Source organism: Pristis pectinata, chromosome 31, assembly GCF_009764475.1.
Source record: "Pristis pectinata isolate sPriPec2 chromosome 31, sPriPec2.1.pri, whole genome shotgun sequence".
In the NCBI taxonomy this organism is placed as follows: domain Eukaryota; kingdom Metazoa; phylum Chordata; class Chondrichthyes; order Rhinopristiformes; family Pristidae; genus Pristis; species Pristis pectinata.
This window is the reverse complement of record NC_067435.1, coordinates 8,267,022-8,286,559: the sequence shown is the minus strand read 5'-3', so window position 1 is coordinate 8,286,559 and position 19,538 is coordinate 8,267,022. Positions and strand designations below refer to the sequence as shown.

Genomic DNA, 19,538 nt, shown 5'->3' with positions numbered 1-19,538 from the left:
TTGAAGAGTCAAAGCTGCTTTTTCTTCACTGCAAAAATCGAGGAATGATAATCCAGTATTGTATCCAATTCAAGTTAGTTTAACAGTAGCTTTTGAATGGTAAAATCCAACCTCAGTCATAATAGAATACTAGTGATTGGTTTGTCTCAAAGATTACAGGAAGTGTGTCTTTAAGATGGTGTTTAAGTGTCCAATAATTACAGCATTGATATGGCTGTATTTTGTAGAATTAGGTTTGTGATCTTTTACACCAAAGATGTTTGGTTAAGAATATGGCATTGAAAGGCTTTATCTCACTGAATGCAAATTGTATTCTCAAATAGCACCACACAGATTTACTCCCATTTCATTCATTGGGTTGATTGACCATTTCTCAATTGCCTCTTGCACTGAGTGGACTATTTCAAGAGACAGTTAAGAGTCAAATATATTACTGTGTGCCTAGACTTGCATTAGGCCAGAACAACTAAGTGGTAGAACAAAATGTTGGAAACATTCTGCAGGTCAAGCAGCAGTTGTGGAGAGAAAAGTAGAGTTCATGTTTCAAGTCGATGATCTTTTGTCAGAACTGGAGAAAGGTGAGAAAACTAGTGTTTTATAGTTGCTTGTAATTGAGTGGAGCTCAAGGGGGAGTGAATGACATTAGTGATGGTGGTGCTGTCAAAGATGGAAGATTAATTAAAACAGAGCTGTCAATTGATGGAAACAATAAGATCTGTCAACTTCATTTCCATGTTTAGAATGTTGCTGAATGGTAGATCAACTTCAAAAAGGAGTGGTCATGCACCAGTTGGATTTTACTGACAATCTGGTGGATTAATGGTCACCATTACTGACACCAGCTTTTATTCCACATGTAGTCACTTGAGTTTAAAATCCCTAATTTTCAAATTAGGGTTTTAATTCAAACATGTTACTAGTACTGTAACAAACACCATGCTACTGTTCCACATTTTCAGTTTAGGTTATGTATTGGTGTAGCAGATTAAGTAACTCGCACTTTTAGCCTCTGGTAGTAAGCAGATTGGACTCCTATCCAGAAGCACAAGACCAGTTTAAAATCAAAATCCACAAGAGTTACATATCAAAGTCATACCTGGGCAGAATACTATAATATTACCCTAGTTATCTGAATTATTGGACCAGTAAGAAAAACCAGAGGCCATCTGAACAAAGCAAAATGCTGCAGGTAATCATTAGATCAAGCAGCAGTGGGAAGGAGAGTGTCAATGTTTGAGATCAAGACTATTGATCAGAATGGAGAAACAAAACAATGTTTTAATTCAACAGATGATAAAAGGTGGAGAGAATAAAAGGCTGCAGAACAAAGATCAGGATAATTACTTTAACAACTGGTGGTTGCTGACAAAAAATGAGAAGGAAAGGCATATCCACATCTCTGGGAGAGCAAGAGAAGATGCAGGTGGTACCTAAAATTATCTTCAAGTTAAAATGGCTGTACTCTACCAGATGACAAATGCATCAAGCCTACATTGGCCATCATTGGATCTATGCAAGAGGACAGGTTAGAGTGGGAATGCAATGAATAATTCAAGTGACAGAAAACTGGAATCTCCTGTTGCCCTTGCAGATGGTTTGGAGGCCATATCCCAAGCACTGACTGGAAGATACTGAATTGTAGTGCAAATGAACACCTACTGTACCTGGAAGGAATGCAATTTCCTACTGTTGGGTAGGGAAAGATAAAAAGGTGTTGCATCTCCTATGAAAGAGCTGGCAATAGGGCTACAGTTTGTGAAGGTGGAATCCCATTGGAAGCGGTGGAGATTATGGAGCGTTATCCATCAAATGAAGACAATGGGGTGTAAGGCAAGGTAATTGGCTGGAGGAAAGATTTCCTGAAAATCAGTGACAGTCCAGGTGACAAATGACCAATGGTGAGGATCTAGTGATGGCATGATGAAGTGACTAAGATAACATTTAGCCCTGCCAAAACACTACCCTTGTGGGCAGGTTTGACATCAACGTTGAAGCACTATACACTGCATGTTAAAACCAGGTTAGATCTTGGTTCAATGCCGGTAATCATGCCTCTGGGTTAAGTTTCTCATTGTCCCATGATCATCTTGCAAAGCAAGAGTAATCCACAAGTTAATATCAACTTTCTGACAAGGTTACCCTCCAAAAGAATCCACAGGTTTACAGCTCCCAATGAAATTATCCACATCAAGTGCCATCACCATGCAAGAAAAGGTGGAAAAAAAAAAATCAGGCTATTTGGGATAGAGTTTAAAAAAACTCAGTGCATCAGAAAAATGATCACATTGACCATCTGAGAGGTCAATACATCTCCCATTCCTTTGCAATGCAGGGAATACTAGGTCAATCATTAGCAGCCAAGCCATCAAACCATGCCATTACTTCAAGGTCTGGAGGTTTTTTTTTGTTTAAACAGGAGGAGCCACGTTACCTTTTAAGCATCATGTGAATGCCTCTCCCTAGCCTCCTCCACCCTAGAGGTTCAGCATGGAAGGAACTCATACAATTTTACCTAGTCTGAGATCCCATCAAATCAGTTGTTGCATTGTTCTCACCCACTGGGTCTTAGTTTCTCCCACCTCCTCCCTCAATCTTTTTCCACTGAAGTGCTCATCCCTACTATCTCATTGGCCAATGAGAACAGTTCTCCCTCCTAAGCATCATACCCCTTCTAATCAAACATCTAACCCTGTCCTCAAAAATCCAACCCTTCATCCCTGTTCTCAAAAGCTTTGTTTCCCCAATATCTTCTCTCACCCAACTACTTGAATGTGCTATTACCTCCTAATGACACATGAAGGAATTGTTTGAATCCCTTCAAGGCAGTTTCTTCCAGCCACTGAGATAACTAACTAGTCAATAATGACTCAAGATGGTTCAAATGCTGAACAAGCCATCAGCAGCCTTTGACACCACTTAGCAAAGCCTTCCAAAGATTCACCAGCAATTGCACCTCTTCCTTTGTTAATACAGTTACATCTGGTGTTTGCCAAGAATTTATTACTATCTCTGCCACTTCTCATCCACAATCTAGTGTTACTGGAGAGCTTGCCATACAGCTAGCTTGTTAAGCAGGAATTTGTCTAGCACCATGTTCCTTATTCAGTTACCACCAAATCACGTTGTTTACACCTCATGTCAGTGCCATTTCTGAGAATGATTTCCTTCACCCAACTCCAGCCTCATCTTCAGATGTTGTTGAAACCCCATCTACATCCTTTGCACATGATTATTCCAATGTATTCCTGGCTGCCCTCTATTTTTATCCTACATCAACTTGACCTCATCCAAGACTCCAGCAGGCATCTTACATTTTTATTACCCTTTTGGAGGCGAAGGCTATCCCCTTGCCAGAGAAGACAGGAGAGTACAAGGAAATCAAAACTAGGTTTACTAGAGCTATGATACAGTAAAGTTATGAGCATTGCAAGGTGCTAAATTGTCAGACCGTTGTCTGAGGTTCTTGAAGTAATACAAAGGACACTGAACACCAGCAAAATTCTCAGCTGAGAATACTTCCTGGAGGGATATCCAATCCCCTTTTCACAGGAATGGTGCTGAAAAATAGTGGAAATAGTTCAGAAGATGCAATTGTGGTGGCAGAGCCGTTTGTCACTGCATGGTGACAAACCAAGAATTCAGATCTGGAGTGAAACAAATATGTTTTGTATACAAGAAAAATCGGGATGAATATCTCAAGTACCATTACAGATAGCTTAACGCAAATTCCAAAAGTTATGGGTATGACATGAGCAGAATTAATGAGACATTCAACAGGTTGAAGTCAAGTTGCCGTCTCCTCACCTTGCAGAATCTAGGCGAGGTGAGGGTCCAAATATAATTCTTTAAAAGGTCAGCAATGAAAGACGTGATAAAGTTTCATCACCTCGGAATACCTTAGGCTTTGGATGCTCGTTTGATGATTACTTAAACTGCGATTGCTAGACTTTGGATACAAAGGAAGTCAACTCAGTAGGGCTGGATGAGGATGATGATCTTGAGCGTGCTAGTAACCTCTCCGAGTGTCCATACAATCCTACTTTTATCTTCATTTGGAAGAATGCGAAGGGATTTAAGCCCCTCCATCCCAAATGGATTACAGCACGAAGAATGGCTGCAGCGCTGTTCGCCCATGAAAGACGTCTGTAAATTGTAAATTGTAAACTGTCTTCGCATTTATGCTCGGCCCGACACGTAACAAGGAGTCAACTTGTTATGGACTTGAATACGTTTTGAGGGGCAGAACGTTGTCCTGCCAACCGGAGCAAGATTTGTTTCAGTTTCGTTTCCATAAAATTGGCTCGTTGTAAAGCACATTTCGGCTGCTGAATACTCTTGGCGTGTCCGGTCATGGCATACAACTAAATCTTGGAATACTATTAAGTAACCGCCAAAGAGGGCGAAAAAAATCAGCCCCTCCCAGGACAGAAGACCCGTACACCAAATCCGTTGAAATAAACATCAAGAATCTAATTAGATTTTATTGCTTAGTTTAAGTTGCTGCACCGAGTTCGCTTGTTTCCTCTGCACAGGAACGGGACGATTAAAGTAGCAGAGATCAAAGATAGCCGTCACAGTCAGGGCTACCTCCGATACCACACCTAACGAAACAAAGTAAACGGTGAAGAAGGGAATACCGGGGTATGGCAAGAATAGTATCCCAGGTAACCAACTCACCTCCTGCAGCTCTCTCCACTGCGCACTGCTCAAATTCATTCAGCGACTCGGTTTCCGGGCTGATCACATCAGGATCCAGAATGATCAGTGGTCCCAGCGAGACCTCGCCCTCCCACTTCAGCCCACCATCTTCTTCTGTAAGAGAAGATCTTCTGGTTAAGGAGAGAAGATGCAAGGTCCCACATCCAGGAGGAAGGACTTACCAGCCTCAGGCTGAACGTCTCTCCGTCCTCTGGAAACGCACGGACTCCCTTGTGGTAGTGCAGTCGTCCACATGACAAAAAGCACAGACATCGACGCTCGATTCCTCCAATGGAGTCCACCGAAACCAAATTAAGAACCACTTGGGTAACCCGATCGGACGTCCCGGCCACGGAGGTAGTGGGAAAAGATGAGATGCCACTTACCTATTCTGTACCTTCTGGAAAGTGCAAGCTTTGTTCGTGGAATCGCTCCGATCAACGGCAGCGACTTTCAAGCGACAAGTGATTAAGATCTGAGGGATATTTAAATACGAATTTTGAAATAAGCGACCCTTTCACAATAGAGTTCAGGTTATGTTTCCTCTTACCAAGGAACGTTCATCTCCAAAGAAGCGGAAGACATCCAGGTCAAAGCGGAGCTTGCTCACCTCACGTTCAGTTCCCGCCAACACGAAGGTAGGAAAGGAGTCCTCAGCCGCGCTGTCCAGGAGGCAACTGAACAAAAGAGGGACATGAAAATAGTGAATACGTTGAGCCGTTATTCGTTGGAAAAATCGGAAAATCTATTTACCATTGTAATCAATGATGTTGTATCTCGGGGTGGAGTCCTGGTCGCGGCTCAATGTGGCTACACAGCGGTCAATGTAGAGCTTCAGGGGCATGTGGTTAATCATTGAAATAGAAGCCTCGATGTGAATGAGCTCACCCAGGTAGTACATGGTCGATCTATGCTCTGTAAGCCAGTCATCTATAGGACAAGACAGCAAGGGCACAGGAATGTATTAACACCGCGAGTGGTCGAGTCCCGGTAACAGTCAGCTCCACCTATCACCCACCATTCATTAGCCGCAGTGAGAATGACAGATGTCCCTCTCCGGATCTGGAGAAACTGAATGGGATCCAGGTGGGTTTGATTGGGTTACTGTTCACGTTGCCTTTCTTGCAAGGACAGATGAAAGAGAGAGACGCATTTGATCATGAATTCGCACATAATTAAAACTCGCGGACTACCTGAAATAACAGCATTGAATGGTAACGATCGCTCCATGAGCCTGGGGTGTGTGGTTCAGGTGGGTGGTGTAGATAAAGTAATCTCCAACCATCTAGAAAGAACGAGCAGAAATCTGGTCTCAGATGGAAGTCACTCCACACTGCATTACAGCGATCGCCCACTCCAAGTCCAGAAGAAAAGTGACTCTTTATGCATTCAGACCAATGCGGGAGATTTTGATACTTCGTTATTTACCGAGTATAGGGACATTCCCTGTAGTGTAGGAAAGTAGAGCTGTTAATACATACTCCGCCTATTTAGTTGCGCAAGTGCACTGAACCAATACAGAACTGCAGTTCAGTATGGTGGATATTCATCTCTAGATGGTGCCGAGATAAACTTAAACGTGGTTGCTCAAATGATAGCAAAATCTCAAGGATTTAAGAGCTGCAGATTCAACTCTGCCTGCCCTTAAACGCTTCAAATGCAAAAAGGTATTCCAACCACAGGCATAGAGGGGTTGGACGTACTTGCAAACTTATCCGCTAAAGTGGTCGCTTAGTATTAAAGCGATCTCTTTTGAGGGCAGCTCCAACTACAAAGCAGAGCCCACGAAAACTGGGTAACCAACGTCAATGGTGTTGAGATGTAAAGTTAGTTTAAAAGTAAAACAAGTGAACAAGACATCCCCACAACAGCAATATCACACCAGAAATTGCGAACCAAGATACTGGCGAAGCCTAGTTGTGAGAGAGATTTGAATTTAAACCAAACAAATCAAAAACCTGTAATTTGCTGTCACACTCGTGGAGTCCACAGTCAAGGACAACAGTGTAGTTCCAAGTGTAAATTTCGATTGGCCGATGGTTTGCGGTTCCCAGCGTTAAATCAGCTGCTCTAATGAGATGTCGAGTTCCAAATAAATCCAGGTGGACCTTAGCCAACAAGTTGTCCTCCCCGCACTCCACCGTTACAGTCCGCAACGGAGGAGCACTTTGCACCTCAAGCGCCCGGAACTAGGAAGCAAAAGGAAAGGCATCATTGCGTTTCACTTTCCTCCATGGAAATCGCTGACCTCTGAGCTGTTGTCACACATCAGAGCAATAAGCTATTCTAATTAAGAACAGCAGCAGACACGACCGCTTTCTCTTAAACACCCACACTATGCTAACCAACACAACCATATCCTTACACCGCCCTCATCACCTTTTATACTCGACCCGCAGCCACCCGACCAGAAACATGCAGATTGAGTCAATTTATCGGCCTAAATGTCCACGTTTTCCACCAAGGGTCAGAACTAATGCCTCCTTACATTGGTCTTACGGGGCTGTGTTTCCCTGTTGCCATTGGACAGAAATCTCACGTTGAGATGAGCCATCATGATAAATTATCAGCAAAACCGATTGTTTTCTTGTCTGACGTGGCAACGAGCAGAGACGCTCAAATATCGAGTGAACATTTGACGAGGAACAGAGAACGTCGAAGAGTACAGCACAGGAACAGGCCCTTCGGCCCAACATGTCTGTGCCGAACACAATGCCAAATTAAACTAATCCCTCTACCTGAACGTGGCCCATATCTCTCAATCCTCTGCATAGTCATGAACCTATGTAAAAACCGCGTTGACGCCACTGTTGTATTTGCTTCCACTACTACACCCAGCAGCACATTCCAGGAACCTACCACTCTCTATGTAAAAAAAAATCTACGCATTCTCTTTAAACTCTCCTCCTCTCCACCCGAAAGTTAATACTTCTTGTATTTCACATTTTGACGCGGGGAAAAAAATTCTGCCTGCCTACCCTGTCTAAGACTCTCAAAATTTTATAAACTTTTATCAGCCTCCAAAAACTCCTGATAGCCAATATCCTCCAAATTCAGGCAGCACCCTGGTAAACCTCTTCTGAACCCTCGCCCCAAGTATGCACGTTGAAAGGAATATTGAAATATATTCACGTGATACCTGAAACGACAGACGGAATATTCTTTAACGTTTTAGGTCGAAGATCCTTCGACAGGCATGAAAAGGGGTTAGTTTTAAGATGCAGAGAAGGTGGGGGACGCGTGGATGGATAGGACCCAGGGAATGTTTGTGATAGGCTGTGGCCTGCGTTGTCATGGTTATCAGCTGTTGACATTCTCAGGTTAGAGGGGTAGTTAGAGGGTGATGCTGCTGACAAAGAAGCTTAATGTGTTGCAAATAACAGGGCTGTGCTGATCTGAGTTATCATCAAAGAAAGAAGACCTACAGAAGATATAGTCAATGGTGATGCGGACAGAGAAAGCAACACTCCAGAATCTGGTGACACAAGACCACAGATGCTGGAATCTTTGAGTCTGAAATTTTGTAATGTGGCAAAATGGGTGATGTTCCCCAAGCTTGTGTTGGTCCCCATTATAACATTGAGGGAGGATGCAGACAGGTAGGTCATAGTAGGATTGGGATGAAGAATTAAGGTGGCAGTCAACGGGAAGCTCAGGCTTGCCCACGCAGACTAAATGCAGATGGTCTGGAAAGCAGTTACCCACTCTATACGTGGCATCTTCAATGTAACGGAGACCACATAGTGACCACCAAATGCAATATGCTGGACTGGAGGAAATGGAAATGAATCACTATGTCGCAATGAAACAAAGTTTGGATTCACAGGGCCCGGCGAGTCTCTTGCACATGTTCTAATCTTCTGTCTGGTCATGCTGCATTCTCTTGAAGGTCCAATATCAAATTCTGTAAGTTCAGATAACTCACTTTCTCTGTTAGAGGAACTCCGCGGTTAGAGCGGCATCTGTCGGACAAAGGAACTATCAAAGTCCCAGATCGAAAGCCTGCATCAGGACTGAGATTGGAGAGAGAAGATGGCCAGTATGAAGAGCAGAGCGGGAGTCCTTCACCCCCTCCCCCAACTATGCCGCTCGACCAACTGAGTTCCTCCAGCAGTTTGTTTGTTGCTCCAAATTTCAGCATCTTGTCTGCATCAGAACAGACCATTTCTACTATCAGACATCCAGCTGTGATATTGACTCAGTTCTTCTTGCTCCATGAGTACAGTGTGGCCTGCTGTTCATTTCACAGAGCCCTGCATTTTGTAACACAATACACTTCTTTCTTTGTATTATCACCCTCAGACTGTCCCCATTAACTCTATTGACTGGGTGGGGGCTCTACAACATATTCTCATGGCTACCGTACTTCGCCCTATCACAGATATTCCTTTTGTCGTAACCAGTCCTTCCTCTATTTTACTGCAGCTTAGAGCTAACATGGTCACTTTCTTTTCCAAGTTGTGGTGAGAAGTCTTTGGAATGAATGTTAACAGTGAGTCTCCTTCCATAGATGCCGTCTGGCCTGCCGAATGTTTTCAATATACTCTGCTCTATTCCAGATTTCTAGCAAGTGCAATATCTTTCGCTATTTTCATGTGCTGAGATGTGTTTGGTCAACTTCAGCCAGCATCCACCGACCAGAACCATACCGGGTTTCGGTGGATCCCTTCACCAATTCACAGGGTCCCAAAGTGTTTAAAATCCAGTGAGATTCTCTGGTACTGAAGACACTGAATTTGTCAAACTTCCATAAATGGAATCAAGTATTTTATTTAGAAGCTGTTAACCTGCATTAAATATTGGATGGACCAACTTGGTTTTTATTATCATGTTATATGAAAGAGATAAGTAGCTCTGGATAGGATGGAGTGAAGCTGCGTGGAAATGCGCCTGAAAGAGAATGGTAGATCTCAAAAAGAAAACAATGAACAGGCTCAGTCCCTTATCTCTCTTTAAAAAAAACAGTTTGTGAGGAACCTATTTTATTTAATTAGGAGGGTCATTCTAGAGTCATTGTATCAAACAGCCCTTTGGCCCATGGAGTCTATGCCAACCATTAACATTATTCCAACATTGATCCTCAGCTTTTCCTCTCCCTACAATCCACCACTCACCTACCCATTGGGGTTAATTTTCAGTGGCTAATTAGAATTCTAACCCACGTGTCTTTGGGATGTGTGAGGAAGCTGAAGCACCCGGAGTAAACCCATGCTGTCACAGGGAGATCATGCAAACTTCAGACAGCACCTGTGGTCAGGACTGAACCCCATCGCTGGACTGTGAGGCAGCTGTGCCAATGTGCCACCGTGCCACCACAGACAACAGTTTAAATACATTTAAATGGAGGTTTTGTCAAACATCTGAGGAAGAAGAGAACAGAGTGTTACACTAATATACATAAAGTGATAAGTACTGGAGAAGCTTGTGGCGGAGACTGGCTGGACCAAATAACCTGTACATGTGTCATGTATCCTATGTAATTCAGTATGTTTGCTTTTCTTGCCATTGGATTTGAAGATGACGTTGGCAATAGGTTTTCAATGCGCGGAGTGTCTCCTTCAGATAGTCCATATCTCTGAGGTGTGTAGGTGGATAGTTATCACAGCTGCCAAACAGATGAAGAGATTTGTGCAAGATTTGAAGTCTTAATTTTCTAACTTTTTGTTTGGTGCTCAAATCTTCGTTGGCTGTGATGCATGAGGTGGTAAATATCATCACCGATCTCTGGCTTCTGTGAGCGGTGGCTTCCAGGATGTCCAACGTTATCTGCAATTGTAAGATTTGCATGGTGGATCTTTGTTGGAGACCAATTTGTGATACTGTGGGTTGATATTAGATTTTGTTTCTTGGATGATTGGTGTAAGACCCATTCCCTCATAGTCTGTCAATGTCAGTAACCGACATTCAACAAGTATATTGGAATATGTTGACTAAATGATACAAATGTTCTTTAGGAAAGAACCTTGAGATATTACTCATCTCTGGACAGCATGACTGCCATGGCTAGGTATTTGAGGAAAGGACAATTGACCTCTCCTTACAGCAGATATTGTTGCATTGCTCTCAACAACATTGCTGGAAGGGGAGGCAAGAATTCTGACTTTACTTACAATTTAACAGTGACCGCTGTCTATGCAATTCTGAACCTCAGATAGCTGGAGGACGTGGAAAGTTCTTCAGAATACAATACACTTCGTTCTATTTCAGTTAGCCTTATAACTCGTCTTCTCATACCGGCGAGGCGCCCGGCCGGAGCGCCGAGGCGAGTTGAGGCGAAGCACCAGGCCGGAGGGGCGGGGCGGAGCGAGGGGCGCCGGGCCGGCGAGACGAGGCGCCCGGCCGGAGCGACGGCGGGGCGAGGGGAGGCGAAGCATCCGGCCGGAGCGACGGAGCGAGGGGCGCCCGGCCGGAGCGGCGAAGCAGAGCGAGGAGGGGCGAGGCGAGGCGGGGCGAGGGGCGCCCGAGTGGAGTGGAGTGGGGCGCCCGTCCGGAGCGACGGGGCGGGGCGAGGGGCGCCCGGCCGGAGGGGCGAGGGCCGAGGGGCGCCCGGCCGGAGAGGTGAGGCGGGGTGAGGTGAGGCGCGCCCGGCCGGAGCGGCGGGGCGGGGCGAGGCGGGGTGAGGCGCCCGGCCGGAGCGGCGAGGCGGGGGGAGGCGAGGCACCCGGCCGGAGCTGCGAGGTGGGAGGAAGCGAGGCACCCGGCCAGAGAGGCGGGGCGGGGTGAGGGGCGCCCGGCCAGAGCGGTGAAGCGAGGCGGGGTGAGTCGAGGCACCTGGCCCGAGAGGCGGGGCGGAGGGAGGCGCCCGGCTGGAGCGACGGCGGGGCGAGGGGAGGCGAAGCATCCGGCCGGAGCGACGGAGCGAGGGGCGCCCGGCCGGAGCGGCGAAGCAGAGCGAGGAGGGGCGAGGCGAGGCGAGGAGGGGCGAGGCGAGGCGGGGCGAGGGGCGCCCGAGTGGAGTGGAGTGGGGCGCCCGTCCGGAGCGACGGGGCGGGGCGAGGGGCGCCCGGCCGGAGGGGCGAGGGCGGGGTGAGGCGCCCGGCCGGAGCGGCGAGGCGGGGGGAGGCGAGGCACCCGGCCGGAGCTGCGAGGTGGGAGGAAGCGAGGCACCCGGCCAGAGAGGCGGGGCGGGGTGAGGGGCGCCCGGCCAGAGCGGTGAAGCGAGGCGGGGTGAGTCGAGGCACCTGGCCCGAGAGGCGGGGCGGAGGGAGGCGCCTGGCCAGAGCGGGGTGGGGAGGGGCGCCCGGCCGGAGCGGCGAGGTGGGGCGAGGTGCCCGGCCGGAGAGGCGGGGCGGGGCGAGGGACGCCCGGCCGGAGTGGCGAAGCGAGGCGCAAGGTGGTGGGGCGGGGCGGGGCGAGGCGCCCGGCCGGAGCGGCGGGGCGGGGAGGGGCGCCCGGCCGGAGCGGCGGGGCGGGGAGGGGCGGGGAGGGGCGCCCGGCCGGAGCGGCGGGGCGGGGCGGGGCGGGGAGGGGCGCCCGGCCGGAGCGGCGAGGCGGGGAGGGGCGCCCGGCTGGAGCGGCGAGGCGGGGAGGGGCGCCCGGCTGGAGCGGCGAGGCGGGAGGAGGAGCTCGGGTGGTGCGGGGTGGGGCGAGGGGCGCCGGGCCGGAGCGCGGCGATGCGACAGACTCCCGGCCTGAGCGGCGAGGGAGGGCGAGGCGCCGGGCCGGAGCGGCGAGGCGGGAGAAGGTGAAGCACCTGGCCAGAGAGGCGGTGCGGGGCGAGGGGCGCCTGGCCAGAGTGGAGCGGGGCGAGGCGCCAGGCCGGAGTTCCGAAGGTCGAAGAACGTGGCAGGTGCAATATAATGTGATAAACTAACATCCACTTTGGTACAAAAGTGTTTTTTTTTCGTTCAATATTAAGAGAATCAAAACTGTGTGCATATGGGGAGACTTTGTATCCATGTACTCGAATCACTACTAGTTCACACGCAGTTCCAGGAAGCCATTAAGAAAGTAACTTTCCTTTAATCAAATTCTTCTAACTTTAAGGGCGGATATAATTGAAATGCAGGTGAAGCAACACAACTCGGCATTTATTTCCACGACGGAGAAGGTGTGTGTGGTTATCCGATGGTTGCCCTATACTTTACCGAATATAGAATAATGAGATCAGATAAGACAAAGTTCTTACTGATCCTGGTTTACTCTTGCTTGGTGAGTCAACGGCTAGGCTTGGGTTTACAGATTCAAAACAAAGCGTCGGCCTTTCAGGAGTAAATGAGGTTTCTTCACCCAGAATATAATAGATGTTGAATTCCCAAATCAAGAGTGCCGCAGAGGTTCAATCTCTGATTATGTTCAAGATAGATACGGGTAGAATTTTGCACATTAAGGGAATCAAGAGCCATGCGAAAAGAAGTGCTGAGGTAAAAGGTCAGTGACAACCATGTTGAATGGCAGAGCAGCCTCGAGAGAACGAATGGCCTAATCCTGATTTTGTTCTCATTTCCTGTTCATATATAATCCTTGCTGGAATTACCTTGAATCAAAGAGTCGAATCGCCCACAATAGGTGACGTGGCATTTCTTATTCTGAAGAAATTAAATGTTCCTGAAAGGCACATTTTGGACCTTTTGATTTGATGCAACTGCAGGATGAATGAAATTGCTGTGTCTGTTAACAATCCCTGGTATGCTTGTCATGGCAACTGCTCTGCCAAGGACCGCAGGCAACTGCAGAGAGTTGTGGACACAGCCCAGCGCATCACGGAAACCAGTCCCCCTCCATGGACTCTGTCTATACCTCTCGTTGCCTTGGTGAAGCAGCCAGTATAATCAAAGATCCCAACCAACCAGGCCATTATCTCTTCTCTCGTCTCCCATCAGGCAAAAGATACAGGAGCCCGAGGGCACAAACCACCAGGCTCAAGGACAGCTTCAATCCCATGGTGATAAAACCATTGAACTGTTCCCTTATATGACGAGATGGACTCTTGACATCACATTTCACCTTGTTTGACCTGCATCTTATTGTCTACCTGCAATGCACTTCCCTGTAGCTGTGACACTTTACTCTGTATTCTGTTATTGATTTTACTCCATATTAACTCAATGCACTCTGTAGTACCTCAATGCACTGTGCAATGAATTGAACTGTACGAACAGTATGCAAGACAAGTTTTTCACAGTACCTCGGTACAAGTGACAAAAATGAACCAATACCAGTACAAATACAATCCTGCAGTTCCACGATGAATACATGGCGGTGCTGATGAACAGTTGGCACTTTGACATTCCACCAAGTTTTCATCAGTTTGTTGGGGCTGGAAATATGCCACTATTGAATCTCTCCACTGTCACCCTCAATTTCAGTGGTTTACTACGTGCTTCCATGGGCATCTTATCTGCAGGCTAATTACTGCTCGGGCGCCTTGGCAGCAACGGCATCCAGTCAGTGACTATTGGATTCGGGGATGATGTTGGATGCATGTGGAACAAATGGAGCGAATGTGACCTGAGGGGGTGAAGTGGAAATGAAAGAAACATTTGCAACGCAACGAAATCTCCATCATGAAAAAACTGATGTAATAAGCATAAAATATGAGCAATTGCTCTTGAAGTATTAAAGGAGAGAAAAGGTGCATTCTGTAGATGGTGTGGGCTGCTTGTGGAGGGAACACATATTGAGCGAGGGGCTGTGATGCCAGTCAAGGGAGTTACTTTATCCAGGATTGTACCAAACTTCTTGGGGGTTGTTCCAACTGCAATTGTCCAAGAAAGGGGAGAGAATTGCATCATATTTGTTGATCACAGATCAACCCTGAGTCAGACTTTGCTAGAGATTGCATTACCTGAGTGAAAGGGGTTTGTCACAATCTGCCCAGATTATTAATCTGGATAGATCGGTTGTATTTTGTTGATCAGTGATCCCTGGATCATTAATGTTAGGGTACTCGACGACGGGAAAACAGCAGCATGTTGAGAGTTGAAGGTTAGACTCTGATTTTGGAAATGGTCAATGCTCAACACTATGGTGGTGGGAATGTTGCTTTCCATCAGCCCAGGCCTGAGACTTGTCTTATGGCTGCGGGGATGGACAGACTCAATTTAGAGAAGTTGCAAATGAGTTTGAATATTGCGCAAATATCTGTACTTGCAACCTTATTAAGGAAGGGAGGTAATTTATGAAATCGCTGAAGGTGGTAGGGCACGGAACGCTGCCATAGGAAAGTCCTGCGCTGGTCCTGGGGATGCGACAATTGACCTTCAATAAACACAAACACGTTCTCCCGTGGAAGATATATTTCCAACATAAGAGTCTTTTCTCTTTGATTGACCATTATTCATTGAATTCAGTTTTCCCGAGGGTCCTAGATGCCACACGTGTTAAATACCTGCCTTGAGATTGAGATCAGTGTCACCTCACCATCTGAAATTAAGCTCCCTGTTTCATATTTGGATCAGCATTGCGAGGCGGTCTGAGCCAGGTGATCCCAGCGAAACCCAAATTGAGCACCAATGGTCAGGCAGTTGTAGTGCAAGTGCCGCTTCACAGCACTGTCAAAGACAATTCGATCATTTTTCTGATTAGAAGAAGACTGCCCCCACATGGGATTTGGTAGGTTTGGTGGTGGTAAACACACTGTTCTGTCTCTTTCTCTGCCCATCTCTCTGAAATTTACAGCTTCAGTTCTGGAAATTTGACCGTCACTTCCTCCCAGGATGATTCACGTCACCTCAAACCAGAAATAGTAATGTCCGATTTAAATCATCTTGTATGTACAAAAAGACAATTTGCTGGGGGTAGTCAGCGGGTCAAGCAACATCTGTGGAAGCGAATAGATGGTCGAACTTTCGGGTCAATTATATGGCATATCAGAATCTATGAAGCTGTGAGGTACTCTATTTCATCCTCAATCAGAAAGAAACAGCATTTTCCAATCCTTGGGAACTTCCAAGCTCAATGAAATACACTGGCGGTACGAGACAATTGCCTCATATTAAACATCCGTAAGACGATGATCAACTACCAATCTGCCCCGCGCGCTCCGACAATAAACGTTCGCGATAAAACCTTGGAAAATGAGTGTCACGTTCCCTACCTCGGGAGACACCTCTCAGAGAAAGGAGGTATCGGTGAGCACAGCCGTTGGCCGTCTAAGGAGAGCAGTGCTCTGAGGTCTAGACCTTGAACCTGGCACAGAGTTTATTGTCCACCCAAATTCCCTGTTGGACTTTTTGTAATGATGATAATTCTTTGATAATGATGACCTTTAGTTATTCTCTTTGCCACGTTCTCTCTGTATCTGTTGTTTTACTAACATCTCTGAGGTCACCAACTAGATGTTTTTATCAAGATAATCAGCACCCAGTCTTTCATCCTTATCTCCTTCTATCTCCTGGTGACGTCCTTATCAATCTGTCTTCTCTCCGGAGCCCCTACTGGCAGTACATTATAAAACTTGGCAAGCAGGCGTTAATTAAACGTGGTCCAGCCAAGGCTGGATCCCGGTTCAGAACTTCAAACTCAGAGTGTTTGGTCATTAACACGTTGCATTGATGGGAGATTTCCATTCCATTGCTCCCATTTCAGGAGTAAACTATTGTCTTTGACACTCGTTGGCAAGGGGCTGAGATCTCAAGCTATGGTTCGGGTCAGGATGCTGGCAGAGTATGATGTAACGGGTTCCCACACAGATGAACGCTGAGTCTGGCCCTGGTAAAGGGCGTGTTACCTGAGCGAATGGTTTTGGCACAACCAACAATGTATTAACAGGGAGAATATCAACAGGTTTACACTTTCCTTGTAGTTTTGTCTGAAGTGTATCCATTGTCAATATGAAGAATTCAGTGAAAGTGGTCATGAAGCCAAGTGTAAATATTTCTATCTTTTTGTCGTTCGCTCAATCCATGTTATATCATTTATATCAATTAACCATTTACCTTTCTTCGTGAACATTTTTGGTAGTGATTTTGTCAGCCGATGCGAGAGAAATGGAGCGTCACTCCTACTGGTCCACAATAAATTAGGCTCGTTTTACAATAAATGCATTGGCTCTGTCATTGGGTGAAAACAATGTGCACATTCGGGCTGTTTAATTGACTTATTGTGCATGCTTCCGGTCAGCTGACTGAAGAGTGTGTATAAAATTTGATTGTTGGCAAATGAAGGTATGGTATTGTTTGGCATTATGTGGGACTTTGAGGGAAAGTGTGTGGGTTTATTATTGGTGTTTGTTGGGGGCAGTTTGTGGCTCCGATATTTGGCAACAGTTTAGAGGCCAGCGATTTCCATGGAGAAACGTGAAACCCGGTGTTGAATCGAAGTTTGGCTCCTACTTCCGAAAGTCTGAGGTGCAAAGTTTATCTCCATTGAGTGGTGTAGTTGTTCAATGTAGGGAGCATAATCTGCTGGTGAGGGTGCACGTGGATTTATTTAGAACAAAGCACCTCATTAAAGCTGCTGACGTGACGCTGGAGAGAGCAGGTTGTCGGCCAACATCCATCTACACTCAAAACCACACCATTTTCTTTGATTATGGACTGTATGTGTATGGTAGTGAACTGCAGGTAATGTGATTCTTCAAGCTTTGTGCTTTCACTCTGATTGGTTGCACTACATTAATGTTGGATCTCATCCCCAGGATTCATTACATCGTGTTTTGCTTTGAACGACTGACGTCCTCTGCCTTCAGTGGTGTCTGTAACCACTTTGGTCTTCCCTAGTTGTATAAATGGTCTTATTAGTTGGGAATGCATGCCAACGTTGAATCCATTTGATCTGGTAACGAGTTGAGCTGAAGTATTCGAACTCTCGTTGTATTTTGTTTAAAGTTCCTTCGGGCCGCAATAGATTAGAAAAGCATATTTTAATCTAAATGCTTCAGGCATGCTCACTTAACAACTTTGTTCATGGCTATATCCAGCAGTAGAATAGCGAAAGGCTGTTTCACCCCCTGAGTTTTCACTCCGAGTTAACTTTGAAATAGCAAAGCACATGTAGGTTTGCCCTTCAGCACGAATCTAGTCAATATCTGGAGATCCAACATCCACATTCAGCGTCCGATAAATCATAGTTCGAAGATTAATTCTTAAAAAGAAATTGCGTCCAAAAAAGCCACGTCTAATCTTCATTTGAATCACCTTGTGTTTAATGATTTTTTTCAGATGGTTGGCGATTACCTTGTCTACACCACCCACCTGAACCACACTCCCCAGGCTCATGGAGCGACTATTGTGCGAACTAATGGAGCAATTGTTCCCGTTCAATGCCGTTATTTCAGGTAACATAATGAATTCATCAAAAGTGGGTTTCTGATCAAACGTATTTTCTCTAATGTTACTATCACCATCTGTCCTTCCAGGAAAGGCAACGTGAGGAGTAACCCAATGAAACCCACCTGGATACCATTCAGCTCTACCAGGTCCGGAGAGAGACGTCTGTCATTCTCCCTGTGGCTAATGAATGGTATGTGGAGGGGGCTAGTATCGGGACCCAACCAACTGACAGTGTTGATGCATTTCTCTCTACCCTTGCTGTCTTGTCCTATAGATGTCTTGTCCTACAGATGACTGGCTGACAGAGCATAGTTCGACCACGTACTACCTGGGTGAGCTCATTCACATCGAGGCTTCTATTTCAATGATTAACCACATGCCCCTGAAGCTCTACATTGACCGCTGTGTAGCAACATTGAGCCGGGACAAGTACTCCACCCCAAGATGCATCATTGACTACAATGGGTAAGTAGCCTTTCGATTTCTCCAACTAATAACGTATCAATGTGTTCACTTTTTTCACATCCCTCTTTTGTCCAGTTTCCTCCTGGACAGCGCGGCTGAGGATTCCTTTTCTGCTTTCGTGTTGGCAGGAGCTGAACGTGAGGTGGACAAGCTCCGTTTTGACTTGGATGCCTTCCGATTCTTTGGAGATGAGCGTTCCTTGGTAAGAAGCTAAACGGTTGGTTCGACGTGTCAGCGAAGTGTCGTATAATAACTTGTTCAATGTGTCCCTCAAATTTTCATCACCTGTCGCTTGAAAGTCGCTGCAGTTGATCAGATCGATCCCGTGAACAAAGCTTCTACTTTCCAGAAGACGCAGAACATGTAAGCTGTTTCTTTATCGCAGAGCTTGCGGTTGTCATGCCTGACCCAGTGGATCAACACGTTTTGTTGTTTAGGTGGGCCCCACTGGAAGAAACAAGCGTCGATATCTGTTCCTGTTGTCGTGTGGGCGACTGCACTGCCACAAGGGAGGGTGTGGTTCATTCCAGAGACGGAGGGACCATCAAACTAAGGCTGGTAAGTCGTTCATTCCTCCTGGGTGTTGGCGGTTGCTCTGCTGCTTAACTCGAAAGTTTAGTATTTCATAGAAAGATGGTGGAATGAACTGGGAGGTCGATGCCTCCCTTGGACCACTGATCATCCTGGAGCCCGAAGTGACCGACCTGGCAACCCAGTCCTTCCATGAGACGGAGCAACGTGGGCGGGAGACTTCGCCAGCTGGAGAGTTCTTCAATCTCCTACCCACGCCCCTCGCAACAGTTTCCTTCATTAACAACTGTTTGGTTCCTTTAGATGGTGTGATATCTGAAGCGGTCGTGCTCGTGGCCCTGGTCGTGACAGCTGTCTTTCTCGCCACCACTACTTTGATCGTCATTTTCTTGTACAGGAAACGCAAGCAAACTCCGTTCAACTAGTTTTCAACTGAATAATAAAGTTTAAATTGCTCGATTCTTTTCTAGTACTTTTCTGTGACTCATCCGCATTGGGACATTGTTTTTGTCAAAGTTGCTTAATGCAGTTCACAAGTAATAAACCAATACCCAATTCCCTCCCACCCCCCACGGTGGCAGAATTTGGCAGTGCTGCAGAACAAAGCACTGCACTGTAACAACTCAATTA

General features: G+C 46.5%; 2 protein-coding genes across 2 annotated transcripts; one reads left to right on the top strand and one right to left on the bottom strand.

The window, feature by feature from the left end:
- Window positions 1-10,828: 10,828 nt before the first annotated feature.
- On the bottom strand, window positions 10,829-12,514 carry LOC127584869 (uncharacterized). The gene has a single exon (XM_052041838.1). The coding sequence runs from the start codon at window positions 12,512-12,514 to the stop codon at window positions 10,829-10,831; it is 1,686 nt and encodes a 561-aa protein (XP_051897798.1).
- A 3,138-nt stretch (window positions 12,515-15,652) lies between these two features.
- LOC127584868 (zona pellucida sperm-binding protein 3-like) lies at window positions 15,653-19,333 on the top strand. Its single transcript, XM_052041837.1, has 9 exons — window positions 15,653-15,770; window positions 16,882-17,204; window positions 17,802-17,917; window positions 17,999-18,102; window positions 18,203-18,377; window positions 18,453-18,579; window positions 18,655-18,740; window positions 18,815-18,935; window positions 19,007-19,333. The coding sequence occupies exons 1-9, from the start codon at window positions 15,653-15,655 to the stop codon at window positions 19,331-19,333; spliced, it is 1,497 nt and encodes a 498-aa protein (XP_051897797.1).
- The last annotated feature ends 205 nt before the right edge of the window (window positions 19,334-19,538 follow it).